This window comes from Ixodes scapularis, unplaced genomic scaffold (assembly GCF_016920785.2).
Source record: "Ixodes scapularis isolate PalLabHiFi unplaced genomic scaffold, ASM1692078v2 PGA_scaffold7__128_contigs__length_106722199, whole genome shotgun sequence".
NCBI classification, from domain to species: domain Eukaryota; kingdom Metazoa; phylum Arthropoda; class Arachnida; order Ixodida; family Ixodidae; genus Ixodes; species Ixodes scapularis.
Genome location: NW_024609882.1, coordinates 102,957,082 through 102,977,889, shown reverse-complemented (window position 1 = coordinate 102,977,889; position 20,808 = coordinate 102,957,082). Strand labels below are relative to the sequence as shown.

At 45.7% G+C, this 20,808-nt stretch overlaps 1 protein-coding gene across 1 annotated transcript in view; it reads right to left on the bottom strand.

Annotated features, from left to right (window-relative positions):
* Positions 1-336: 336 nt before the first annotated feature.
* The window catches only part of LOC8026460 (PHD finger protein 21A), a 50,302-nt gene continuing 29,830 nt past the window's right edge, over positions 337-20,808 (bottom strand). The window contains exons 9-11 of the mRNA XM_029974599.4: positions 19,044-19,170; positions 16,859-16,962; positions 337-7,245 (exon numbers count right to left, since the gene is read on the bottom strand). Of these exons, the coding sequence (XP_029830459.2) occupies positions 7,141-7,245; positions 16,859-16,962; positions 19,044-19,170 (336 nt within the window). The 3' untranslated portion in view covers positions 337-7,140. The remainder of the gene's footprint in view (positions 7,246-16,858; positions 16,963-19,043; positions 19,171-20,808) is intronic.

Here is a 20,808-nt window from a genome sequence, read left to right as displayed (position 1 = left end):
ATATTTTAACGGTAGACGTCGAAATAGTCACTGCTCGAGTGAAATGATCCAGCCTATTTAACCATGGTACATATAAAATAAGTAAGAGTAGGTTGGCCATCTATGTATTTTAAATTAATGAACACAACTTTAAAATCATTCTAGAAAATATTTAATCACAGCCTTTCAAGAGTTGAGAAAGAAAAGAGAGAGTGTTCTTGCTACGATAGGCTGACTTCTAGTGGTACCACGAGTTTTCCAAAATATTTTCATAGGAAAGACACCTACCTGGAGAACACCTGCATGATTTGGCAGACCATGCTGCACCAAGAAACAAGACAAGCTCTTCGGTGAGACTCGCAGTAATATTAATTTAATTTTCTATAAGTTTAAAAAAATTATCTACAATGAATCACACAAGTGGTGTATGTACAAGGTAACAAGAGGGGTTAAGCATATGCAAACGAGTCTCTACAGCTCGTAAAACAAGTTTGGCAGAAAACACGTTCCGATATGATACATCGTTAAAACTGAATAGCATCACAAAACAAAACAACTCCTCACCATTGACTGACAATGGTGAAAAAATTCCTGAACTGAGGTTGTCGGAATAAAATAACAAACAAGGACGACAGGTCGCGTTCGACTTGCGAAGACAAAAAAGTCCTGAACCTGCGCAGCAAAATGACGACATATTTCCACACTCACACGTTCCACCTTCCCAAAATATTACACCCCCAGACTCAATAATTTACTTCTTTCGGACAGGCTTCACCCGCGACTAGTGAAATGTTACCCTTTCTCTCATATGTACAGGGAAAACGGACACTCAGCGTACATGACCACAATGATCGCACATAGAAAAAAATAGTCCCTCTGCAATCACACACTGCATCGCGTCTTGTAGACCCTGAACCATCCACACAACTTTCGTTCCGAACAGGGTTGCATCGAACAATGAACGATATGTTGAGGGCGGAAGGCCGGACCTTAGGCTCGCCCACACAGTTGCGAATGCACTACGACCTGTTGCGATCTCTCACGACAAGACCCTGGCGCCACCTACTGGGTAGCCATGAAACCACGGAGGTGGGAAGCTTCTGGAGCCAACACAATGCCACCAGAGGTGAAGCCAGAAGTGTGGAGACATGCCCCCAACAATCACCAAAACCACAGCTGTTTTGTTTAGCCTGTGCTTATCATATCCATATATTTCCTACTTTTACGGGCATAATTCTTTCTCTATGCAGAGCGAAAGTTTGTCTACTTCTTTCGCAGGGGTTGCAGTGACGTCAGAACGCCGAGCTTTGATTGGCTCTGATTGAAGGAGTGTGGGTTGACCTCAAAGCAAGCTGCCTCGAGGTCTACCCACTATCCTTCAATCAGAGCCAATCAGAGCTTCGCATTTCGTCATCAACAGAAACCCTGCAAAAGAAGCAGACAAACTTTCGCTCTGCATTGGCTTCAAAAACCTTTGCAATGTTAGAAACACCCCTTTCTCATATATAGTATGTTCCATTTAGTTTCGCAAATATATGCAAAACCTTCCCTCAAGTGGAATAGAGTTCCAAGGCCACCTCATAAATGGCGCCAGTGTGTCGTCTCGCCGCAACTCATCGCGAGAGGTTGTAATGCAGTCAGTTGTAAACGGTCATCAGCGTCCGAACCAGCCTTTGAAGTAAGCTACAGGTTGCGCAAAAACTAACGTCGGATTGGGTGGTCCTTCTGCAAGAGCGGAGGGTTAGAGCAAGCCGTTGAGGCCCCTCACGTGACGGACACCAGCGCAACTTCGGCTCGATCCATCGAAAAACTACAAAATCGGTTTTGAGTCTGTAATGAAAAAGACGAGAAATAGAACCCTATGTTGGATAGAAACCAGTGGGCTTTATGCGTAGTCTAGCAATAGAGATCTAACAGGTTCCTTTTCTCAGTGAAAGTCCTCACTATTCTCTCGGCAACACTGCAAGTTGGCCACGGTTACAAAAAGAAACCGAAGAACGTTGTACAATTCCATTCGAAGCAGCAAAATTCGTTCCATCGGGCAAGTTACTCCTAGAGCTCTGCGCAACAATAGTCCAGCAATGAGACACCTGCCACATAGAACAATCTTGTTACTGCCTCATTAAAGGCATCTCTAAAACAAGTGTTCCAGCTGCCACTCTGCACCGTTCATTGTGTGCCGGCCATTGAGACACCCCTCCATCTTGCCCCGAGCTGACATAATCACTCAAAGGGCAACAATATAGGCATTAGAATTCCACACAAAACGCACACAAAGAAAGAAACTACTATAAATACTGGTTGTTATAAAGTGAGCAAGTCAGTAGAGCGAGCAAAGCTTCGCAAACAGAAGTCTCTGTCGGCCGAAGGGACGCAACAAAAAACAATGCCTCCCGAATGCCTACACGGAAAGCCGCGTCAAGCGTCTGACAAGAATCTGACAAGAATAGGGCGTGTGCATGCTTCACAAACACACGAGATGCTCAATGTTCCGGGGGCACTAGAGCTACGGCTTCGCGGCGAGAGGCACGGCAGTACAAGGTTACGGTCTCGCTGCATCGCTGGGTCTTGGTTCCGGAATGTAGAGTTGGATAGGAAAACCGGGAAGCTACCAGCAGCTGTCGTGTAAAGCGCCATGGGTGCTGCCTAAATTGCTGTGCGGAGGTGCTCAAAGAAAGGGCAACGAGTGTATAATATAAACTGGGGAGCGAGTTGGTTTTTGGACAAAGACCACAGAAAGAATAACACACTTAGGACAAAAGGACGACGGGCACTTCTTCTTTCAACTTGCAACAACACAAATACGGTGCATTTCTTAGCAGAATATTTTTGAGCCCACCCCTGCCCAGAACCATAAAAGATGAAGAAAAAGAGAGCGCATGAAGGGAGCAATATGGTAAACACAGGACAAACTGGGACAGAAAAAGGGTGACAGAAAAATTGCATTGCTAGATGGAAGATGAAATGCAATTATGCCAACTCCGGAGTGTGAAATTCTATCTCACTCTTAGTTAAAATGATCGAAGGCGCCAAAGTATTATTATTACCCGAGTTCACGCTGAAGGATTCTAGAATTTCTTTGCAAAACCCGTTATTGCGCCCTCCCGAAATTCTTGTTTGGTCAAAACTCGGAACACAGCCACTGCACGTGCAGGAGTGAATGACAATGGGGTGAATGAAAATAGTCTGTCGAAGCTTTTGGAACTTCCACGTGCTGCTCACAAAGTGCCCCCATCGTTTTAGACAAAGAAACAAAAATATGACCTTTGGCGTGCCAGTGCCCCTTCAAGCTTTTGTACGAGCTCCGATTGAACCACCACATCGACGCTATACCATGAAGCAGTGGCTTTTAGCCGACGCGTCGAATTACGAGTGTACAAGACGGCGACAAAGCGATCCCACTTATCGTTTCTAGTTGTAGTGTGTTGCCGCTGACGGCCAAGAGAGAATCTCTACAACGTGGCTTTCGGAAGGTCCGCCGGATGACCGGCCTCGACGAGCCTCCGATCTCATAAATGGAAGCTTCTTTTGTTCCCTTCGCTCGCTTTCTTTTTCTTCCTTTCTAACGATTCTGGGGGGGGGTGAGTTCAAGAATACTACACTAGGAGATTCGCCATATTTGCATTGTTGAGAGTTGAAAGGAGAAGTGTCCGTCGTCCCTTTGTCCCCAAAAGTGTTGTTCTTCCCTTCGTCTTTGAGCAATAATGAGCGATTCTGGGAATTCTGAAGAGAGCAACGGGTCAGAAGCAGCCATCGAGGGCTGCTCGCACAAAAGACTCTACAGACGCAGTTTAAGGCATGTTTCCGACGGCCGTACAACACGTCCCTCAGACGTGCTCAAGGCAGATCATACCATCGGTGTACGATGTGGGAGCAGACCGACGGTGGGAATTCCTGACCTTCAACCAGATCACTGCTCTCTTCAAAACGCGAATGGTTGCCTTCAAAATCATGTTTATAGCCGCAAACGAAATGGGACAAAAAGTTTTTAAAAATTCGGCGCTACCATCTGTTGGCAGAGCTGCAAACTATTGTGCAAGCCTGGTTCGTCCAAAACAGTTGAGCGCGTGAAACAGGAAAAGCGGACAAACTGCGTTCGTCCCAAACAGTTTGAGGATGGCTCCGCGTCCACGAGCTGGGCCTGTCCCAAACGGTTAAAAGGTTGAGGCCGCTTCGGCCATCTGCATTTCAGTGACCGACTGGGTTACGACGCTACTTTCCACCGCGACGCGTTGTGTGGACCTCGTTTGCCTAGCGATCCCCCATGAGGAGTCCAAACCGGTCATAACGTAGTTGGGCCTATTGAGACGTTGGATTTAGTCTACACGGCGAGAGTTTCAGTTGATCGGAGTAATCCACAAAAATCGGAGGTTCCGTCAGAAATGCTTCCCATTTCTGCTCGACAATGAGGTTAAAAAAAAATGTTCACTCCAGTCTTCTGCAAATTTTCTTAATAGTCAACGTGAAAGGGCAAAAAAAAAAAAATGCAGCTAAATATTTTAAGAGTCATTAATGTTTTTCTTGTAACTCGACAGTCGGTGTCTAGATTCCCGTTTTTCTTTTGACTGCCCTCCTCATTTTCAGAACTTAGGTAATGCAAAAAACAATGCCAGTACGGCAAAAGCAAACAAAAAACTCATCTTCCTGCTTTTAAAGCTGTAGGTAAAAGAAATTGGCACTGGTGCACAGCTCCACATCAGCAGGCTCTACAACGCAACAACCAAGTAACGCCGACGGCTCTCGTCCACTTAAATGCAACATTTGCACATCAACTGCCGATCGACAAAGGCAAAGCAGCTTTGTATTGACCCCTTCGAGACACTGCATTTGTCCATGCACCCCACAGAACTGCCTGCTGCCCACTGCCTCTAGCTGGCACCACCAAACCACCAAACTCTCGAGAAATGCAATTAGTACTAACATCCCAGTTCACTTCCAAAAAAACGTGGTCCCGCATTTGGCACGCGTCACCCACTGGAAACCCTGCTTTGACTCTGAGAGCTCCTTTCCGCGCAACAATCAAGTGATCGCAATGAAATGCCGCTAAGTTTCCGGGCAATGAGCACACATACTAGAGTTTCATCAGTTATCAAATAATGGAAGTTTACCAATTGTGACTGCGAATGCCTATCAAGCAAGATCTGCTGTTTGGAAGTTGACAGTAGTTCAGAGACTTTCTTAGTTGCCTTATGACCTCCACACACTACCTATTATGGTCGGTTCTGTTGGCACACATTCTCGCCTTTAGCAACTCAAAGGGGCCGATATGTAAAGGGTGGGAAAACTGCTCAAACTTATAGCAGGGAGGGCAACACAAGGGCAAATAAAGTATGACCTGAAAAAGCAATGGGCACAAAACACAAAATTAAAAAAAAAAGAAAAGCACAGTATATCTTTTATGCCACCTTTCGTGAGCATTTTTTGTGACAACTCAATTAATATCAAAACATAACAACAGGTATGCACACCCTGATAAATGAAGGTTCCTACAGTCCTCTCTTAAAGGATGCACACACAAATAAAAGCAAGATTAGGGTGACTTGGGACACTGGTGCAAACAAGCTTATACTAATTGGTTAGATGTTCATGCACGCAAACTAAGTTGTCCAAATTTGCTTCACTACCTTCTGTTTCGGGAGGGATCTAGGAGCCTTGCGTTGTGGCCAACCTCAAAACTATGCAAGGAATTGCCACTGCCTGAACCTAAATAAGTTAGAACAAATCTAGGTTAAGTACACACATCCAGAGCTTCACCAAGCAAAGCCCTTCTTAGCTGGGCCATATCATACTGTGAGAGCCAGATAAAAACTTATATTAAAAACAAGAACAACACAAATTGGCAAGTTTCTGGTTTTAAAAAGATCATAGATGTATTCATCAACAGTACAAAGATCACAAGAACATTCATCACCTTGCGCCCAAGCTGGAAGCTTAGTAAACCAACTCTCAAGGCAAGGGATTCTAACGCCAGCCCAGTGCAAACAAAGAGTCCTTGCTCACGCATTAATTTAAAAATGCCGGATTCTTTGGAGTTACACTTTTAAAGTCTGAATGAATTATGATTACTTTCTGCACTCAGCAACTGCTGAAGTCATTAAGGTTCACATAATTCCATTTTCCCCAGCCACTAACCTCTGAAAGCAATGTTTCAAAATGCCAGTGCCAGAACTCAACAAAGGAAGTTGACTAGAACGCACACATTCCCAGAAATAACAGCTCCAGTACCACAAGAAATGCTTTCTCATACACAAAATGTCATGGCTTCTGTGACATGTGACGTCAAGTAAGACCCGCATCCGCAGACAAGAAAACAGCCGACAGTCACATGTGTGCTCGGTCGTCCCATTTCAGGTGGAATGGGCACAATGGTGGTCGCAGAGTTTCAGACAATCATTGGAGATGGACAACAGAGGCAACATATGCACATGGTCTTTGCAGATGGAGGCTGCTACAAACTATGCAAGTGATCACTGCACAAGGAGTTGTAGTGATCATTTGCAGATGGCAAACAGTGGCAGCAGACAGCCATTGCGGAAGGCAGATGCAGCGACCACTGCAAATGACTACTGCAGATGGCAAGTGATTGCCAATGACCAATACCAGCTCTTTTCTAGCATGGCCAATGGCCATGCTAGAAAAGAGCTGTAAAGTGCAGATGACCATGACACATAACCATTACAGTTACCAGACACAGCCACTCCAGATAAAATCTGCAGACAGCAATTGCGGTATGGAGATGACCATAACAGGTTGCCATGGCAGACAGGAGTTGTAAAGTGCAGATGACCATGATACACGCCATTTACAGACAATCGTCAGACATGGCAGCTCCAGATGACCTCTGCAGACAGCAATTGCAGAATGCAGATGACCATAACAGCAGGCCATGGTAGACCGCAGATGCACAATGAAAATGACCACGACAAATGGCCATTAGAGACGGTCATCACACACGGCCTCTGCAGACGACTACTGCAGACGGCAAATGCAGGAGGATGCTGACTGTAGACGGCACTTAGCGGATGGGACACGGTTTGGCAGGCAGCGACTTTCCGGCAACAGATCTTGTGAAGAGATGCACGTCTGGTAGATGGCAAGGTATTGGATTGTGAGGACAACACTCGATGGAGGATGGGGCAGGTCTGTCTACGGCTGGCCGCATCAAGAGGTGTCCTTCAGCAGCGAGACAACGTGCTCAAACTTCTCAAGAGCACCTTGCACATTTTGTACTATCTGTTGAAGCTCTACTCGTCGCTTCTGCTGGTTCTGCAAGAATAAAAATTATCTATATCAGACATACTTGTGTCTTGAAGGCTGCAACAAAAGAAGACACAAATTCTTTTGGCGTGGCCATCAGCCCCCCTACAGCATGCTGCTTTATGACAACATGCATGTTTTATACCTCTTGACTCATAGCAACATAAAACAGACTGGAAACTAACTTTAACCCCTTACAAAGGTGACAAAGTAGTCCGGGAAGCACCCTCTAGAGGCCCCTAAGCGTCTTTGAAAACAATATGCTGAGGTAAAGGTTTTGGTAGTTACAATGTTAAATTAACGGGCCATCTTGAATTCTTTCCAACTGAAGCTTAAACAAATATCTTCACGTTACTTAACACAAAATTTAAAAAAAAAAAGGAAAAGTTTTTAAAACAATATTTTTTATGTAAAACTCACAAACAGCATACATTGCAAGTACTGCACTCGGGAAGTGCACATTTATATAATTTACAGCGATTCAAAGATTCCTATTCAGGCTGCTTATAAGCATGTTTTGAAAAGCTTTTTCCGTTTTCTACAAATAAATTTTTTGTTACGACACAAAGTTTAGCCCACGGTATCTTTGGATCTAGTACTTGTACCCAAATACTTTTTTCAGGGATTAGTAGCTCATAAATCAGAGTTCTACAACCTACTATTTCTGAAAAATGTTAACTACAAAATTTTCTAATTGGGAAAGACATAAATAATATATTTCTAATCATTATAAAAAAAATTTTCAACTCATGGTAACTTTTTCTAGAATGATGCTACAGCTAAAACAATGGTTTTGTTGCACTCTGCTGTGTGTAGAACATGCTGATATACCTTATGCCATAATTTTTTAGGGGGGCATTGTAAAAAATTTGGGCAGAAACATTTGTGATACGGTTCACGTTTTCTTGAAAACAATTATAGAAAAAATTGGCTTATGTTTGTGCTTAGCAAAAGAGCTTAACCCCTTAAGTGCCTTGGATGAGCTGAGCTTGTCGGCCACTTTCTGGCTAAAAATGCCGTGGACGAGCTCAGCTCGCCCAGTGGTTTTTTCGGTAGCCCTCAATTCAAAGGACGAGCTAGGCTCGTCCGAGTAGTTTTGCAGCGCTGATCATAGATGGCAGCACTCGTTTTAGTAGGGAAATATTTTTTTCGCCTCCGCTGATTTTTGCGTAATAAACTTTTCAAATTTTATGTGTAATACTAGAGGAATAACAATTCAAAATAAAAAAAAAATATGGCACTTTTAGGTTACTTTTGGAAAAAAATATTTGGCAGTTAAGGGGTTAAAAGTGGAGGTGAAGATGTATTATATATCAGATCAGAAATTACAGAAAAATGTTAAAGATCAGGGTCAGCCCTTAACTATCAAGAATGAGAATTAAGAAAGTATTGTTTTCAAACAGCATTGCCTTTAGACTTCTAATTCACCTTCCTGGCCTTCTTCACTGAGATGGCACGACTGTTGAAAAACAAATAGACGTAGTAAATCCACAAAAAAAAAGGTGAGCATAGCACATTAACCCCTTAAGTGCCAAATTTTTTTTTATCAAAAAGTACCCTAAAAGTGCCAGATTTTTTTTATTTTGAATTGTTACTCCTCTAGTATTACACATTAAATTTGAAAAGTTTTTTACGCAAAAATCAGCGGAGGCGAGAAAAATATTTGCCAAATAATATGAGTGCTGCCATCTATGATCAGCACCGCAAAACTACTCGGACGAGCCTAGCCGTGGAATTGAGGGCAACCGAAAAAACCACTGGATGAGCTGTGCTCGTCCACAGCATTTTTAGCCAGAAAGTGGCCAACGAGCTCAGCTTGTCCAAGGCACTTAAGGGGTTAAAAAAGAAAAACAGAATGAACTCATTTTCTTAAAAAGGGTGATTCAGTTTGTTGGGTATCGAAATTGCCTCTTCACTCCCTGACTGGTAATTTTCCCTAAGCACGTAACTAGGCGATAAACATATACTTTCATGAACTTTGTGTGTGCAAATGCATTCAAAAGTAAACAAGAAATTACTTATGACACTAAAGAATAGCATTGTGGCTGCTTCGCAGTTTATTTAGATCAAATCATAAGATAGTCGATGCACTGATGCAGTAGGCTCGCAATAATTCAAACTCGGATACTTTATACTTCCTGTTAATTCGTACAAATTTCAAGATTTTGGTTGTTCCACTAAGCTTTTAATGTATTTATTAGGGGTGTACAAATAATTAATATTTTTGAATACAAATCGAATACGAATAGTTAGCTTCGAATATCAATTGAATACCGAATAGTCGAAGGCAGGTGCATTTATTCACAGCGTTTTTATTTCCATATGTCGGAACTGCAGTTGATTTTTCTGCATGACAACTTGTAACCTTCCCTATAATAGAATTTTCGTTTTTGTGTTTTTATTCTCGTTAACACCAGTGAGACACTGGTGTAAACAGTGCCTCACTGGCACTGGGACAATAAAAGCACAAAAAAGAAAATTATAGTTGTAGGGAAGGTTACAACTTGTCACGCAGAAAAATCAACTGCTGCAGATGGCCAGGTAGGAGCCGCTCCCTTCGAGTGAAAACTGCACCTCCAGCCACAAAAAAAAACCCTCTCACTCGGCACTGAAGTGGCAGGTATTACCAGGTATTTGGTGCAAAGCTTCGCCAGACTCGGATATCTTAAGCACCCGACAGTTCGCCACTACTCACACGGATCACTCTCTCTCTCTCTCTCTCTCTTTAGCAGCGACTCCTCCGCATATGCTACAACTTCCCATTCTGAAGCTGAATTCACTTTGCTTTTTATTGCACTTTTGGCTACGTGGTCAAATGATTGCGAAACATTGCTGACGGCGTTGTGCCTTGCACTTTTGGCTGTGTTTCAGCTTGCGGTGGGTTGCTTCAGTAGCACCACATTATTCTAGCTCTTGCAACCCCAGAGCTTTTAGCCATAATAATTTTTCCTTTTCAGCTTTACAAATAGTGGACTTCAAGCGTGTGTCCAAGAACATAGCAAGGCATGCTTCCTTTTCCTCCTTATACAGAGTGAACATTGCCTTGATGGATCTTATCAGTTCTGCGGGAAATTATGATGCCCCAGAACAGTTACCTAGACATTGGAGCATACCAAAAATCACAGGAACTTGGAAGGACAAAGACGGATACTTCTCACCACTGGCAATAACAGTGGCATCAAACAATGGCTTCAATGTTTTGTACATATTCAGAAGCATCTTTCAACTCTGATTAACGAAGTCTACCGATGTCCCAGTCCGTGGTAGCAAGCTCCACAGTGACTTCTTCTTTGAGTTCCAGAAGGCGAGATAAAAATATACTGGCTATTCCATCTCGTCTCCATGTCTTGCACCAGACGTTGTGTGTCCTCTCCCATCTTCTTTTGGCACTCCTCAAGCCTTTTTTGAGCTGATGAACTGTGTTTGTAATGTCCCACAATATGCCTCACTTTCTTGCACAGCCAATCAATGGCCGGCGAACGGGATCTCGCGTCATTAATTGCCAGTTGAAGCGTATGCGCAAAGCACGCTCTTTCGGTCCACGGAAGTATCCTTACTGCAGCGTTATACATTACGATAAACTTCGCACATTCATCGGGCATCTCCCAGTCACGCAACAAAATTTGAAAAATTTCGTTGTGTGACTGGTGTTCCTTCAGTGTCCCTTCAATGAAAAAAATTTCGTTGAAGGGACACTTCAACGAAATTTGAAAAACACCCGTCGTGTTCAGAAATAGGTGGAATATGATCCACAATATCCGTAAATGATAATTGCATGTTTGTATTTTGAGCCTGATCTCTGTATTTTTGGTTATAAACGGCCCACTCTGGTAAGCGCTCGGAGAGCAGCCAGCTGAGAGCATGTGACATTCGCCACAATCGTGACGTAGTTCGTCTCGTAACGAGCAAAGCTTTGGCGAGGCTGATGTCGAGAAGATGTCGTAGTCGTCCCAGCCACCAAAGCGGCTGCTTTTGTACGAATTTTGAGTGACGGGTTAGTCTTCTATAATCTTGTAGGGGGACAATAGCGACTTCTGGGACACACAAAGGATATTGTCGGGGGCAGGGGAGCTCCTCTTTCCCCTCTTCTCTCGTGGTGGCCGGAGACGAGACAACCTCCGTCACTAGCTGTCAAAGTTCCTAGACAGGCATTACAAACGAGGAGTTAGCGACATCCACCAGGTGCTCTTTGCTAATCGTTTAATTCATTTTAAAATTCCTTTTTGTGCCTTTTTCAACAAGAGATTGATGTGTCTGATGTGATAGTGCTCCCTTGAACACGAATAGACCAAGAGATAAGTGCCGAAATTTCGTTGTAGTATCCCTTTAAAGAGGGATTTTTGTAGTAGGGTATGATTTAAACAATGACAGGAATGTCGATAAACAAGTTTAGAAAGCACCATATCTGCAGCGACGTCAAGACGGCAACATCCGACGTCGCGCGGCCAATGTTTCAGCTCACAAAGCAACTCTCGTCGCGCAAAAACGTGGTTTTGTTTTACAACAGCATGTCTGACACCCGGCACACTAGCGTCGGAGCATCCGCACACGCCCGTGTCTATTGTTGAAAAAGTTTAAAAAAGACGCGAGACGAGATTCCCGAGACGACGAGGCGCGAAACGCGAGACGGCGGCAAAAACCATGCAAGACCGGATGGATGCACGGTACTTTGTGTCGGGCGGCCGCTTGCGCCACCTAGCTCACACGTGCTCAAATACGGTTCTCAGTTTAGTTTCGGTTTTGAAAGGCGACCGAAATAGGTCCTTTGGCGCAGATTACCCATATTTTGGCAAAATGTAGCAGGATGTAGCAGGGGTAGCCCCTTGGCGCAGTTTGGCGCAGCAATCACATCACCGCGTGGAGCATGCTTCTTTCTGCGGGTGTTGCTTCTCCGCAGTGCACCGGTGCTCGGAAAGAAGCTCCTTCAATGGGGCAAACAGATCACAATACACAGCTTTTTTGCTGGACGAACAAACTTATTTTTCTTTCGAGGTGTCATTTGTTGCCTAAACAGTCCCCTATAGACAACATTTTTGAGGGATGAATAAACTTATCTCATACATTTCACCGATGCTTCATCTGCAGCATACCTAATGTATACGATTAAAGGAAATCATCGAATCTGCTTTGCATGTGGCATCCATATAACAAATCATAAAAAAAATCATAGTTTTATCTCGCACCATACTTAATTATTTTTATGATAATTCAAACTTCCGATACTTCAAACAAGATTCGTGGCATCCTGGAGTTTCAATAGACCTCACTCAGATTTGCCTGTCATCTGTTGTGCCAACCATCTTCCGTAGCCCCAAACATGGCGACCCCTGTTCAAGGTTACGGGCAGAGTGCTGCTACTGTGTCTTGCTGCACATCAACGGAAAAATAACGAGCAAACCCAAATAAATACATGGATTGCAATTTTTTTTATTATCTGAAGTTTTTAGAGCAAATTTTGGAATAATCGGGGCGTTTTACTGGGACTATCCGAGTGGAGAAATGACATGGCCCGCACCGCCTGCTTCTACGGCGACTTCTGCCAAATTCTCTCGAGATCTGAAGCTCCCCATTATTGTATAGACGCTTTGCAGCAGCTGTGCATGGACGCCGCCATAACTGACCTTCAGTTTTTGTTTCCTCTTATTTCGTTTATTTCACTTCATCATTACCATAGCAGGCCAGGTTCTTGCCACATTAGATTCAACTGTGTCCTTTTCTAAAGCATCGGCCTTTGTAGAGGATCGTCAACTACCGTTTCAGTTGCTCGGCATCTCGGTAAGACAAGAGAGGGTCAGCAATGGCGGCTGTAATTTGGCGCGTGTGTAAAGCATCTATAAATGACCGGTTAAGGCTGCTTCAGGCATGCTTACTGATTACCAGCTGAACGTTAGGAAAGCGACGAAGAGAGAAAGAAACACACTCTCTCTTCGTCGCTTTCCTAACGTTCAGCTGGTAATCAGTAAGCATGGATAACCAACCGGCTCAGCTACAGGCCATCACTGCTTCAGGCATTTCTGTTGCTTGCGTCCACAGCAAGCAAAACGACAGCAACACTGGCTAGAGATTTAACTTCTGAACTACTCAAGTTATTGGAATGAAATTTGCAGGGGAGGTTTAACACAAGATGTAGGTGTATTGTGCAAGCTTTCAGCTCTCTAGGGCAATTTTACACACCTGCATAAGAAGATGTGTCACACTTTGTTAAGAAACCTACGACATGCAAATGAAGCTATTAAGCACCACTTTGACTGCATGAATTTAAAGTGGAAGATGTGAGACAACACTCCGGAGTTGAACCAGAGCTGAACCGTTTTCCCAGAACCGGAAGGAAAACCGGAACGAAAAACATTTCGGTTCGACACCCTGATACCAAAACAAAAACCACGGAACTAATAGCGAGTTCGTTTCACGGCACTCGTGCCCACGCGTGCCCACTCGCAGCGTGGAACGGGTTCGTTTCGGCCGGCACTCCACGAGTGGTTCCACTCTCCGAGTTCGTTTCAGCGCTGACACCCCACGCGTGCATGCACTCGCTGCACCGAGAAAATCGGGAGTGCGCCAAAATGCAATCCCGTCATGCCTCGCTCCGGCGGGGCCGGCGAGGAGCGGGAGCAGACGACGAGGGTTCGTCTGCTACGACGTGTCGCGGAACCGAACGGAAAAAAAAGTAGATTTTCTGATAGAAATCGCGTCCCACGGGCCACGAAATCAAACGCGAGCTTGAATTGTGAGCGTCTGCTATTTCCTGAAGGAAGCAATTGACAACCCGTGATTTATTTGCAGGTTTTAAATCGCTCTGTTGCCGCACCGACGCTGAAATATACCAATGTGTAAAGGAATGCTCAGAACAAACGTAAAAGCGGCCCCCGAGATATCTATCACCATCCGTGTGCGGGTGAAAAATTTAACATTTGTCGACAAAACTCTCTCAGCAGAAACCTCTGACTGCCCAATAAGCATCAGAGAAAGCTAAAGATGGTAACTTTCCCCGATGATTGGGCAACATCATCATGTTTAACATTTACCTACGTCAGCTAACTTGCCCCGTCGTATTTTGTTCGAGAATGCTCTCGTTCTCGACGCCCTCACTGAGGCATTATAGGTGGATCATCTGATCCACCTATAATGACGATCTAAATCGAAAGTCCCAGTTTTGCTGGATATTCCAACAGGCTAGTTTTAAGCCGCACCCTTTCAGTGGTTCACGCATAATACCATGCTCAAGCGAATCATGCTTGTGCTCGGACAGCATCATCAGTTTTCTTCAGTGTAAACGGTTATAGGAATTGAAAGATCGGAACCAGCTGCTTTGTAGACAGCTGGTTGCGGAAATTTACGCCGTCTGTAACTATCTCTACGGCAGCCGAGCTGCTTGAAGTCATCGCAACTATAAACTACAGGTTGCAGCGACCAACGTTTGTAAATAAACGTTGGTAGCGACTGCATTCTCGCATTCCCACGCATCACTCCGATCAGAAAGGCGCTAGTTTCGGTTTGAAGTCGGTACCTTTTCTACAACATAGATGGCGGCAGCATCAGTATTCTGCACTCGGTGCATTTGGCGAGTTCGTTTGAGTCCAGTTTTCCGTGCAACACTCTGAGAGTGCGATGCATTCTGGGAGAGAACTCGAACGGTGCCAGTGCGTGTGAAACGAACTCGCTATAAAACCAGATTCTGCCCCATGCTGGACAAACAACAACGACGCACATCAATTTCGGTGCCTGCACAAAAACGGAAAATAAAGGGGCCACACACGACAACAGAGTACAGTCAGCCAGCCATGTCTACCAAAAACATTTCTTTACACCTGAAGAGGCCAGTGCCAATGTCAAGCGGGGCGCTGGCCAATCCCGGCGGTCAGAAATCTCGCCGATATTCTCGCCAAGCGTCCAGCCTAGGGCCCCGGAGCAATGAGCGAAGCTTGTGGAATCACGGCTGCCGGACCGGCGTCCATCGCCTTCTTAATCAGACGGGAGTGCCTTGCATTGAAGTGAGTAAACGAGCGGCCCAGCATATGCGGAGGGCAAGTTCATCTGCTTCCTGCGCAGGGAATAGCGGTGACGTCAGAACGCTGAGCCCTGATTGGCTCATCGCGACCCCTTATCTGAGCGTCGCCTGCTCCTTTGCAACGTCGTCTGCGTCCATCTTACCTTTCCTGCGACTTTCAAAAATGCAGAGGCCAGAGGCAAGGTTCACAAAACAATCTTATGCAAAAAATATGCCTAAGACAAAACTTAAGAACAAACTCGTATTCACGAAACTAAATTTTCGTAAGTTTTGCACAGGTTATGACGAAATCCTACGACAGCTCCGAAGCTGTCTTACGCACTTCTTACGATGAAATCAGCATGGCCGAAAGCGTTGCAGTCGCGACGACCAACCCACGCTTATTTTTCTATGTGCGCTTCACATGCGTCCCGACTTCAAGCAGCAAGAAAAAAGTAAAAAGTACTTGAAACAGACCACGACGAACAAGGACGCTGGATCCACAAACAGCCGGGAAAAGCTCCAACGGCCACGATTCCACCGACCACAAGCGAGCTCGGCAGATAGGCCTAGCAGGCACTCCAACTCGGCGACCGTCTGCCCACGACCGGCTGGCGTGCTGAATAGAATATGCCCGCGCGACCCTTGTGAATCCTTCCCGTCTTATACTTTGATCGCTGACCTCAATTTTAAATTAAGAGGTCTATCTCTTCCTCTTGTCATCTCCTTGTTTTCCGAGGCAACGGTGACTCTCGCCGGTGAAAAAGCGGTGAATCTCCGACAGATGCAGGAAAGGTAAAGCAGCCATAGCTTTGACTAGCAGATGTAAAGTAGACGACATTCACTGCGCCAACCCGCCGACGCCGTTAAAGAGTGAGGAGTCTCACCGCACACGAAAGGAGGGAAAAAGTATTTAGGAGGGAACTTGCAGACACTAACACGCTCACTGACGGTTTTTAGCAAACAAACCTCGGCGCCTCGGGACACCTCACCAGCGAGTCCTTTGATTTCCCTCCTTGATGTGCGTCTGCTAGTTGTTAGACAAAAACAACGTACTGCTCGAGTTATTTCGTCTGCCCTCTCTAAAAGGCGAAGTCGAGCTCGCTCGACTTCCAAAAGTCGCAGGAAAGGCAAGACAGACGCAGACGACGACGCGAGCAGACGACGTTGCAAAGAAGCAGACGACGCTAAGATAGGGGGTCGCGATCAGCCAATCAGGGCTCGACGTTCTGACGTCACCGCTACTTCCTTTCTCATGCGCAGAAGACAAAAATGAGCCCACCTGCGAGGCGTATAAACAACAATAACCTAAAAAAAATTTCATCCATGTGCAGCATACGAGTTAGCCGGGCCGGAGGTGTACGTCTTCCAGCCGACTAAGCCAGGAGGCGAAAGGGCCATTGTATCTCTCTTTGCATCGTCGCCACCGCGAGAAGAAAACAAACGACAAACATGCGCAGAAAGAAAATTTCGACAAGCCGTTTGCGCATGTTTGTTCCACGGTGGCTAACTTGAAAACAGCCCCAAACACTACGCCAATGCGACGGAAGCCCAAGTTGTCAAGTGCGGACGGCGAAGCTCGTGGCGAGCTTTCGAGGGTCACCCGCCCGTCTCTCAATATAAAGTCCGACTTACGGCGATGATCTCGGAGAGCTGCTGCTTCTTCTCTTCCAGCTGCATGCGCTCGGCCTTCAGCTCCAGGCTGCGGTTCAGCAGCTTCTGCTTCTCGTCCACTTTCGCTGCACGGAACAACATGACCCGCCATTGTCACGCTCCTTCCTACCGCAGTCCCTGGAAAGCGTTTCCGATCGGTGCGTTCACCGCGACGTAAAAAAGTGGCCTCTCGGCTCTCAACCCGCTACGTGCAAAAGCGTCGCAGGCATCGTAGTCGCACGAACAGACGAAAGACCGTCCCGATGAAGTTAAGAAATAAGGGAAAAGAGCGCCAATATCCTGAACATAGCTATTCTAGTGACTGCCGATCGCAACCGGCGGCTCCGGCCTAACACCTTCCAACCACCTTTCGCATTTTTCTAGAGCCATCGAGCAAGCTACGCTAAGGCCCTTTTTGGACATGGCAATATTTCCCGGCGTCTCAATGTGGCAACGCAACATTGAGACGCCCCCTTCCCCCCTATTTCCCAACGTCCACGCGCGGAAACCGTGAAAACTCAAATTACTAAATTTTGCAATCGTCATCCTTAACATTGTTTTTCAGTTTGTCCCACTGTTGAGGCCCGCAGTTACGCGTCAATAACGCATATTTATAGCTTTAAATGGAATTGAGAGTGCTGTACTAACTGATCTCCCCCTTTACAGGGAAACACCACTTGAGCACACACCAAAACACAAGGCGCTGAAGAGGTCCTTGAATTGTGGCAAACTGCGAAAGTTTTAACGTAGGCCCCTTAAAAATTACAATAGCAGCCAATCCCCGATTGGCTGCTGCTGCTTCGAATGTCTCCGAGTTGTTTGAGTCGCTTGGCTGTCTCGAGCCAGACTCCATTCTGGCAGTTCTTGTGGCAGCGTAAGGATCTAGGCCAGGGGCGGCCAAGCTGACCTGGCCTAAGAGCCGCAAACAAAACCACGAAACTTCCAAGAGTGGGGGGAAGAGGGGGGGGGGAGCAAACTTTTTTTCCACAACATTAAACGAAACCCGAACTACTTTCAATCTATCCGAGTCAAAAGCAGTCCACCTGTACGCAAGGCAGCACAAGTCTGCAAAACTACAACCAGTCTTTCGATCGAAAACGCGTTCCATTTATCTTTTTGTGGAAGTTCTCGTGTGACCGGGAGGGGGGGGGGGGGGGGGGGGGGAGGGGGGAGGAGGAATTGCGAGCCGCAGTTTGGCCATTCCTGATCTAGGCAATAATATAGAACAGCTCGCAAGCAACCCCGAAATTGCTGGGAAAATTGCTCCTTTTGAAGCAGGCCTTAGAACGGTGATTTTCAAACTTTTTACCCTCAACAGATGACTGAGAAACCACCTCCCGTCTGTGGATCGGTGCAGTAATGCACTTCAGGAGCCTAGAGAGCTTGCAAACAATAATGAACTCACTACAGAGTGGCTCATAGTTATGCAGAGATATGGAGGCGACATTTGACTTTCTGCAGCAGGTTCTGTAGCGGGCGAAATAGTGGTTTGGAGCAGTGCTTTTGGAGCAGATGTCAACATCTGCTTGCACATCGCATGAAAATAAAAAAGTGATTGCATCGCTAAATGAATTCATCTTTGATAATGACTGAGGGTTTCTTTTTGATACCGTAAAATATTACTTACTATTACCTTTTGTAACAAGAATAGATAGGGCAGAAAAGAAACACAGAGCCTCTTTTTCAGAAAGAAGGCTCTGGTCAGGGTAGGCTTCAATTTACAATGGCTACTAAAAAATGGTAGAAAACTGACTCGTGCAACGCTTCAGTTGGGATAAAGCCTATCTCACCTCTCACTTTTACACCCAGTGGTTCATTCAGCCTGTCTTGATTTTTTTACACGTAAAAGAGGAAGGTTCAAAGATAATAGAGCACTAAAACAACGCAAAATCACATTTCTTCGAAAAATTCACCGTTTTTCAATTTGTTAAACTACCGTAAAATATCGGGGAAGCGCCAACTCAAAATTTAGAGATAATCGCAAAAAAATGGGGGATGGGCGCTTGTCCGGTCGTCAATTTTACGTATAAATGTACTGTGCATATTTTTTCAATATCTTAGAAATCTGGATATGGGTGCTTAATGAGGAATGGGCAGATGCACAGTATTCTACGGCAAGAAAGGAACAGCCTGATGAACCACTTTGCTTCCCCGGGCGTCTGCTCACCACTCTTGAGCAGGGCGTAGTCGCTGACCCAGCCCAGGGCGGCCGACCGGCTGGACGCCGGCTCGGCTAGGCTCTTCCAGTCCCCGGGGAGCTCCCCGTTGGCCAGTCCTCGGCCAGTCTCTTCCCTCTGCAAGCACGCAAGGGCCCATCGTGAAGTGACATGAAGCTTCTCCAACGTTTGCTGATGTTGCGAACCACAACGTCAACGAACATCCCCAGCAATAAGAACTGCAAAAGCTGTTTGTGACATCTAAGAACGCTTGTGACAAAAATGAAGAGTAAATAAATGCTTGCTCAGATTCCGCAAACTAACATTTGTGAAGCGTCCCCATTCGGGACGCAATGCTGCACAGCAACACAGCCGACCACAACCATTATACAGTTGAACCTCGATGTAACGAAGTCGGTAAAATTCGCAATTTACTTCGTTACATTGAAATTTCGCTAAATCGAAATTTGGCTTTAGCATGCAAAAAAAAAAAAAAAAAAATTCCGAAACATTTTACGGGTATGAAAACTCACCGAAAATGACATTTATTTAGGGGCAAAGTAGTCCGCGAGTTTTGCTTGCGCCTTGTCCGACAGTAGCAGCGGCGTCGGCGGCATCATACGGCGTTCGAGCGCTTGCACGGCATCTTGCTGCCCATGCGACGCCGTGTACCTCCTCAGTACGTCCACTGTGTCGAGCACTTCCCGAGTGCTCGTGATCTCGGCAGTTTCTTCAGGATGGCGTCCAAAACGTTTGCTTTCTCATCCAAAGAAAGAACTTTACGTTTCCTTATGGCAGCAAGCACGTGAGTGAACCGCCCGGTTAAAAAATAAAGCTGTTTAGTTTAGGCGGTGCCAATGTTTCCAATCTACACAGCACTCTTGACCGCACAGTTTACTTGCCCCCTTGCGCCCACAGTGTGCTTGCGCCTTTGCTTTACATCACACTCGCAACACGATAATCGGTCTTTTCGGTCTTCTCCTAGATGACACTGCCCGTGCGGTCGCGCGGTCGCGCCATCACGTCGCTCCCCCGCTGAAGTTGGCTCCCGCGCTACCCGCGGTACAGTAGACTATGATGATCAGTGAATGTCAGTGGTGATGCTGTTATGCCGTGTTAACTTTTTGCTCGGCATTTTCTGGCCAGCCTCGCGGAATCCGCTTTGCCGCATGCCTCGCCGGCGCTACCGGCGCCGCATCCTCGGGCAGCCTAGGAACGTTGGAAGGCCTGTCCCCGTGAAGTAACCTATCAAGCGCTCGCGTTTGCGCATAATTTTTTTTTGAACCACAATTTTTTTGCGAAGTTGTTTTTTAGAGTTGATTTATTTATTGCCTTCTATGACAATGGCGCTTCGTTATATTGAAATAGCAGCAAAATAGACTTCGTTATATAGGGACTAAAAATACATGGGGTCTATGGGCAAGAAATTATGAAAAATAAAATACTTCGCTAAATCGAGGATTTCGTTACATTGAAGTTCGTTATATCGAGGTTCGACTGTACAATGTCGCTAGGTGGGGTCGCCAGATGTCGCATAATGTGATATCCTGTGATGCGATCGGAAGGGGACGCAGCGTGGTACGACGACCAAAACATGACACCGCAATGCCACACTGCGTGGTTGCGTGACCCTTAGCGGCACCAACTGTGCAACCACACGCAACAATTTTGTCAGGTATGTATGATCCAAGTGCTGCAGAAATAACAACAAACATGTGGGCTGACCAAAAACACATTCTGCATATTCCCGCGCGCCAAGTAGGCAGCGCGGCCGTG